The 7,343-nt window shown below is 36.4% G+C and overlaps 1 protein-coding gene across 1 annotated transcript in view; it reads left to right on the forward strand.

Annotated features, from left to right (window-relative positions):
• Positions 1–2,166: 2,166 nt before the first annotated feature.
• LOC109377801 (calcium-dependent secretion activator 2-like) overlaps positions 2,167–7,343 on the forward strand; it is an 89,376-nt gene continuing 84,199 nt past the window's right edge. Inside the window, exon 1 of the mRNA XM_019634266.1 lies at positions 2,167–2,422. Within this exon, the coding sequence (XP_019489811.1) occupies positions 2,219–2,422 (204 nt within the window). The 5' untranslated portion in view covers positions 2,167–2,218. The remainder of the gene's footprint in view (positions 2,423–7,343) is intronic.

Raw genomic sequence — 7,343 nt, forward strand, 5'->3', positions numbered from 1 at the left:
CTAACAAGGGAAATAATTGTAGTTTGAGGTAGAAGTCATAAGTATCTGAAAAGTTCAACAGTAATAAGACAACTATGGAAGCTATGTTATCAGATAGCACATGCGTTGTTACTAAATGATTGGTTAGGCAGTCTTCTCAGAAGATTTGAAGATTGAGCTGGATAATGAAGGTAGGTAAGAAATAAATCCCAGGCAGGAGAAACACAAGCAAAATATATGATTGGGAGATGTACCATGTTTAGTAAGCAATGAAAAAAAACTAATTTGTATAGAAAATGGAATTATCCAAGAGGTTAGAAAGTTAGATTGGTATAAAATATGGGAGGACCTGAATACTAGGCTTAAGGCATTTGGGTATCATCTCTCTCATTCATATTCATTTAGTCTCGTTCATGTGTTCCCTCCTCTCCTTTCTTTCATCTCCATTCCTCCCTCCCCTCCCTCGCTCCCTCTGAGATTTTAGCCTAATCAAGGGTGATCAGAATCCTATGTAGAAATGGAGCCAGGCTGAGGAGTGGATGGTAAAGAAAATGAGTTCAGTTTTAGTTTGAGGTCATGCCTGAAAGGAAATGTTTTGCCCTCAATTGGAGATAAAGAGCTGGAACTCAGGAGAGAGGCCTTTATAACATTGTATTGAGAAAGGACTGCAGACACCCTGGAGCCTAGAACAGCCAAGGACCAACCTTGTGGCCTGTGGGCTGAGAGAGTGGGCGGGTCAGCATAGAAAACAGAGCAGGCACCATCAGAGCCAGTAGGGTAGAGTTGCACTCTCTTTATGATAAATAGTTTGTGATTCAAGTGATGGAGAATTAAAAGATATATTGATAATGTAATTTGCTAATACTTAAAGCTTTTGATCAGTTTTTTGAGACCCTGTTGGAAATCCCATGCATAATTGGCACTGTCAAATCAAACACTGGGCTACTAGAAAATTATAAAGTGTTGGGTGGAGTGTTCTTTTGGAATCAGTGTTAAGTTTGTGCTGGTTATTTCTCATGATGGGTTATCTATAACTCATCAGGTTTATAGATAATATAAGTACAATGGACAGACATATGAATTAATCTTATGGAAAATGCTAAATTTACAAAACTGTGCAAATCCTAGTCTACTTGTATTTTTCATGTTAAAGGATAAAGACAAATATTACAATAAATAACAGAATATAATATGTCTGAAAAGTTATGCAGTAATTGGGATGAGGTCTCAGAGAAAACAAATTGATTTTTTTCAGTGGGAGAAAGAAGGGCCCAGTTGATTAGGGTTAGCACATACAAAGGCATAATTATGGAAAAACACAGCTATTAATCCCTCTTTCTAGTGATTGACAATATTAATCTGAAGACAATTACCCTGGTTCTAGAAAATAGATTAATCAGAGAGGGCAATGATGCTCAACAGTACTGTCAAAAACACTTTTTTGAGGGCTCATTTTTCTTTAAGATATGAGCAGATTTATTGAATTCAAGTATTTGATGTTTGTAATTTTTGAAGCCCTAGAAGAATATTACAAATTATAACATGGAGCTGTTAGGCGAGATGTGGTAAAGTTATTTTTGTGCTGTGTTTAAAAATGTTTTTACTGTAAGATAGTTGGCCACCAACATGGGCTTCCGTTCTCCCCAGGACTTCTGCTAAGGGAGATTTGTGAGGATCTTACAACTTCTCTTTTCACAGAGCTGCTTCTGTGGAACAGAAGAGGAATGGGGCAAGGAGAACCTAGGGTTTCAGTTTGCAAGTTAACACTCATAGACCTCTGCATCCGGTCAACATTTTCTCTTCCTCAGACTTCATTTTTAATGTTTCCAGCCTCAAAAATCCATCCTGATATTATCAACTAGGAAAAAACATGTCTTCCCTCATTGAGTTCCCACAGTACTTGACCAGTAGCTTTCTTGTGGCAATTATATGTTGTTTTACATACAGTTTTTACTGTTTTCTATATACAGTACGAACNATTTATTTTGTACATAGTGATCCTCAGTAAGGTATATAAGCTACCTTCAGATATAATGAAAATTCTCCAAGCCTGAGCCTGTTAGCATCTAGAGACTAAAGTACCTGGTAGATGCATTACATTGAGTGTCACAACCTCTAAGCGTCAAGTAGATACATAGCGTAATATTTTATGTTAAACTGAAAATATGACTTGTGTAACGTTGTTATTTTAAAACTTACTTTCCAGGAAAGAAAATTCCCCAAATTTATAGCAAAAGAAATGGAGACGATGTACATAGAGGAGCTGCGGTCTTCGGTGAATTTGCTAATGGCCAATTTGGAAAGCCTTCCAGTTTCGAAAGGTGGTCCAGAGTTTAAACTACAAAAATTAAAACGGTCGCAGAATTCTGCATTCCTGGACATAGGCGATGAGAATGAGATCCAGCTGTCCAAGTCTGACGTGGTGCTGTCCTTCACCCTGGAGGTAAGCGGCTGCCCCCCATGCTCCCCTCTGACAGCATAAATGAGGCTGCAGATGCTTTTGGCCAGCCTTCGTGGTAACCTTTGGAATTTAAAACAGTGCACTATATTTGGAAAAAATTAAATGATTCTTCATTTGGTAGACAGGTTGCGAATGCAAACTGTCGTTTAAACATGACAGCAGTATTAGGATTGAATAATAAAATAGTAAAAGTTTTGAGGCAAGTCTCCTTCGTGTCATCTTAGGCTTGTCGTTAAAAGTAAGCACCAAAACACACTTGGGTGGGAAGTAGGATTTAAACATATAACTATTCTCTGTAATTTGGGAGCTCGTTTCAGGCTTTTGGTTATCCTCGTCTTTATCTGCTTCACCTGTGAGACCATCTTTCTAGAATCAAACCACATAAGTCAGCTGTCCTGCACAATCCTGGGTACACATCGATGATGAGAAGTAGAGAATACTTCCTTTCCAGAAGATCCGGTTCCATTATGGGAACAACACATATTATAAAGAGCAGGAATAAATGTTATGCCTTTAAAAGTGTGTCCCCCGAGCCTTGAGAGTTTCATCCCTGTCACAGAAATCACTAAAAACCAGATATTGATACTGAGTCTGACTACAGCGGCCGCTAGTCTTGATTCCATTTCTTCTTTGCTAATCTCTGAATATGGGTGAATCCACGTATGTGTCTGTGGGTTTATATACACTACACATACTCCCAACGATATCAAGCTGAAATTTATGTTGCTCAAAAATTCCACTAACGCTTGTAGCTCCTTCCTGTGTTTCATTCTCTCTCTGCTGGTTTCCCGCACTGCTTTGAGTTTGCTGATTGACACAGAAAAGTACCCTGGAGTTTTAAAAGTATAGGTTTACATTTCTGTGTTGATACTTCTTACACTTGGCTTGCTTAGTTTATGGCAGAAACAAAAACCAATGTCTGCTTGTGTTCTTTTTTTTCCCCACTTATTCATCTCTAAGATAAATTTAAGCTTGGGGATAAAACGACTGCCCCACATTTTCTTAACTTCCAGGATAATGATTTCTTTGCCAGTTAATAGATTAAATTTAGTGTCAGAACAGAAATAATTAGGATTATCTAATGTCTTTGCCACCTACTTGGTTTCTTCTCAATCTCTTTAGCCTCTTAAAAGATGTTTAATTTAAAACTACATCATACCTTACATGTGGAATTTCCTTACCATTCCTGCCTCAAGTTTCCTACTGACTAAAATGTAACTTGCCACTTCCCCCCCTTTAAAGGTTTTTGTACGAAACAAAATCAATTAGTTAATGACAGTATGACTTTTACTATAAGAGTTTGACATTTAAATTCATTAATGATAAAATAATTTGTCAAGGACCCATGTCCTGTTGGGGAGTCCACTTCATAGTTGATGTAGAGGCCTGACCACCGCATTGTATTTCTGAAGCTGATGTTGAATAATANAGAAAAAATTCTACTTCTTGAAAAGTTTGGAAATGCTGATAAAATAGTCGTTTGGTGATTCCTGCCAGTCTCCTCACTGAAAAATGACAGTGAATGAAGTGTTTTTAATTAACGCTACATAAGAATAGATTTTTTTCGTATACTAATGCTAAATTTCCCATGAAATAACACCTTGAATATTTGAAAAAAAATTTGGCACATCTGAACTTTTAAACATGTGGTATATTTGTGTCTTGCTTTGCCCAAGTATGGTTTTAAAGGCACAATTATGACTCTCATACAAATTTAAAATAAAGATACAATAAAGATTTCATTCAGTGCATAATTAATGAGCAAATTAGTTAAATGTTAATACTAGTCCAAAGAGCATTTGAAAACTGGGTGTTTTTAGGTAAAGTGAAAATAAGATTCATAGATTAGATATAAAAGTGATTAATTCCCAACAAGGATTTAAACTGTAACCATTGGATTATTTTACCAGACACACATTATTTGAATATTTCCCAAAGAAAATCCTACAAGATAACATGTAACTTCATTGTTTGGGACCTTAATCAATAGGAAACAGCAAGTTGAACTAAATGCATTTCCTCAGACCATTCTTGGATGACCTTTGCCCTCATATGAAATTTAAAGGAACTGCCCCCTCACTCAGCCTTTTGCCTTATTTCTGAGTTTTGGATGCTTTTTTTAATGACAGCTTTTAAAGTTAGTCCGCAGGTATAAAAATCTGTTTTTATGGCTTATTTTGCTTTTTGCTTTTTCTCGTGCATGTATTGAAAAACCCTTGAAAAACGTTCTTTATCCAAAAGAAACCACATGATTCTGTAACGGAGTATGTGTGTGTTTTTCCTGGGGATGCAAACTTAGTATTTTGGAATGTTGCTTCATACTAGAGAGGGATGTTAAGAAGAATACTTAACAATCTTTCTTGGGAAAATTAATTACGAATGAGGACATTTAAGCACTCTGTAATAATAAACATGCAATTTTAATATTGATTATATGTAAATTATTTGAGGAGAAATATGTGAAGTTTATATGGGGGAAAGCAAAAACAGGTGGCCTGAGACTCTGGGACCCATTCATGAAGTGGTGCCATGTGTTCCTTCCATCCCATGAGCAAACTGGTGCACGTCAGTCAGAGATGAGGTGAGACTGAGGAGAGCAGTTCTGGGTGGGTTCCAGTCACACCAGAGACGCAGATCTTAGGTTATGTTTTCAATGATCCCAGTGCAAACAGTAATGAAGGCGTTGATTTTCTGGGGCGTTAGGCAGTCATTGGAAAGATGGCTGCTTTAGGCTGTCGTTCCCAGCCAGTTCTGTACAGTGGTCAGAGCCTTACGCTGCACTTGATGTTGTAAAGCTATATACACCCTCTGCTTTAAGAGAAAATAGCTATGAGCCAAGCTCTGAAAGATTAAAGAGCTAAGAGTGTGAGGAAACCTTGTTCGTTGTTTGTGGAAATATAAATGTGTTTAATCTTCTCTAAGGGCAGTTTGGCAATATCTCTCTCAATGTCTATCTAAATATCAGTTTTTGGAATGGGCTTTTAATTGAGTGAAAGAAGCAGAAATTTGATTGTAGAGATAGAAGGCTTGCATGGTAATGGTCATGTTCTTCAGAAAGAAAATAGAATCTTTAAAATTGATATTGTTACTACTTTGTACTTAGAGCTTTTATCATAAATTGGCTTTTTGCTTAAACTTAAATTTTTCTAAACCTTTACCAAAAAAACTGAATATATGGCCATAAGGGATTTTGGCACATTCGTGTGACATGAACATTAGACAATTTTAGAAGTATGACCATAATGCAATTTCATACTATGAAATTTGAGTGCTTATTTATAAAAAGTATGCCTTCTGAACAATGCGTATTTGTGGTAATAAAGGGAGATATTGTTAAAATGTTTGTTTCATAAGAGTCAAAGCAATATCTGTTGAACATTGTTCTTATAGACCAGTTACTGAAAGTATTTGAAAACTAACAGTGGCTAATTAAGATTCATCTATACTAAAACTTTTTACATGTATGTTTTCAGAGTTTGTTTTTCCCTTAAGCAAATAGTTTATCAAAAATAAAGTTAATGTGNGGTTCACAGACTCCCAAAGGTCAGGTTAAGAACTCCCGAGCTCTGGAGAATTCTGAATGTGAAAACAGTAATCTCTATATATGAACAGGAAGAAAATAAAACTGTACTTTCTGCACTAAATATTTGTCAGGCCAGTGAAATATTTTGATAAGTGGTAAAATGCTCTGTGTAGTGCATAGATACTAGAGGCATTGCAGAGAATAAAGATACATTTGGGCATCTGTTATGGTCAGGGTTGAATGACCCTCTTTAAAAGACTTGGAAAGTGTTCTGTGCCAGGAAAGGATATCTGGGAGGTAAATAATCTATCATCATATAAAGTGTTGACATCAGGAATTTAAAGGAAAAGAAAATGAACTTAAGACGAAGTTGTCCTCGTGGAGTGAGGACTTGCCTCTGGCCTCTACCACTAACTCCAGAGTCCACATATCTACCATTTTCTTTGTCCCACAGCCCAAATCAGGCACCAATCAGCCCAATGTCACCAAAATGTCACCATTTTAAAGTCTAATGCTTCACATCTGTAAATCATCCTTTCAGGATTTGTTTTTTTTTTCCTTGAGCAGGGGGTGTGCAAAACCAATTTCTCTGGAGAGTTCTGAAAAGAAAAGGAATTCTTTTTACCGTAACAGTATGTGAAACTGTACTGGCAAAATGAGATGTACTCAAAGTGGCTAGGGAAACACTCCACCATGAGAGCAGAGTCCCATCCAAGGGCTCATTGTACCTGAATCCTGGTCTGGCTCAACTATGTGATTCTAGGTTTTACTCCACATGACTCTAGATTGGACTGGGTGTGGGTTGTGAGGGAAAGAGGTCATAGACGACATCTAGGTTTTGGGCTTGAGCAAGTGGGTCAATAGGCGTGCCGTTTACATGACACGGCATTACAGTAGTTCCCCTTGTGGGGGATATGTGCCAAGACCCCCTGGGGAGTGGACGCATGAAACCACAGATAGTGCTGAACTATATATATATATATATATATATATATATATACTGCTTTTCTGTATAATACATACCTATAATAAAGTAATTTATAAGTGTATTTGTTCTTGAGATAACATAGAAACACCTTTACAATAAGGATTTAGTTTAAAAAAATATTGCCTATTTTTAAACTTGTTCTAAGATGAATTTGATTTTTTTAATCAACTTAGAAACATATTTTTTTAGAACTGTAACTCCAGATCTTTCTTTTAAATAAAAAACAAACTTCCTGTTTGTTCTGGAGACAGAACTATCTTTCCTTTCCCAAGCTCAGATCTGATCATGTCATTAACTACTTAAAACCTTTTTTGTTTCTTTTTCAAAGACTTTATTAAATTTATTGGGGCGTCATTGGTTAGTAAAATTATTTGTTTCAAGTGTACAATTCT

Source organism: Hipposideros armiger, unplaced genomic scaffold (assembly GCF_001890085.2).
Source record: "Hipposideros armiger isolate ML-2016 unplaced genomic scaffold, ASM189008v1 scaffold_1566, whole genome shotgun sequence".
Taxonomy (NCBI): domain Eukaryota; kingdom Metazoa; phylum Chordata; class Mammalia; order Chiroptera; family Hipposideridae; genus Hipposideros; species Hipposideros armiger.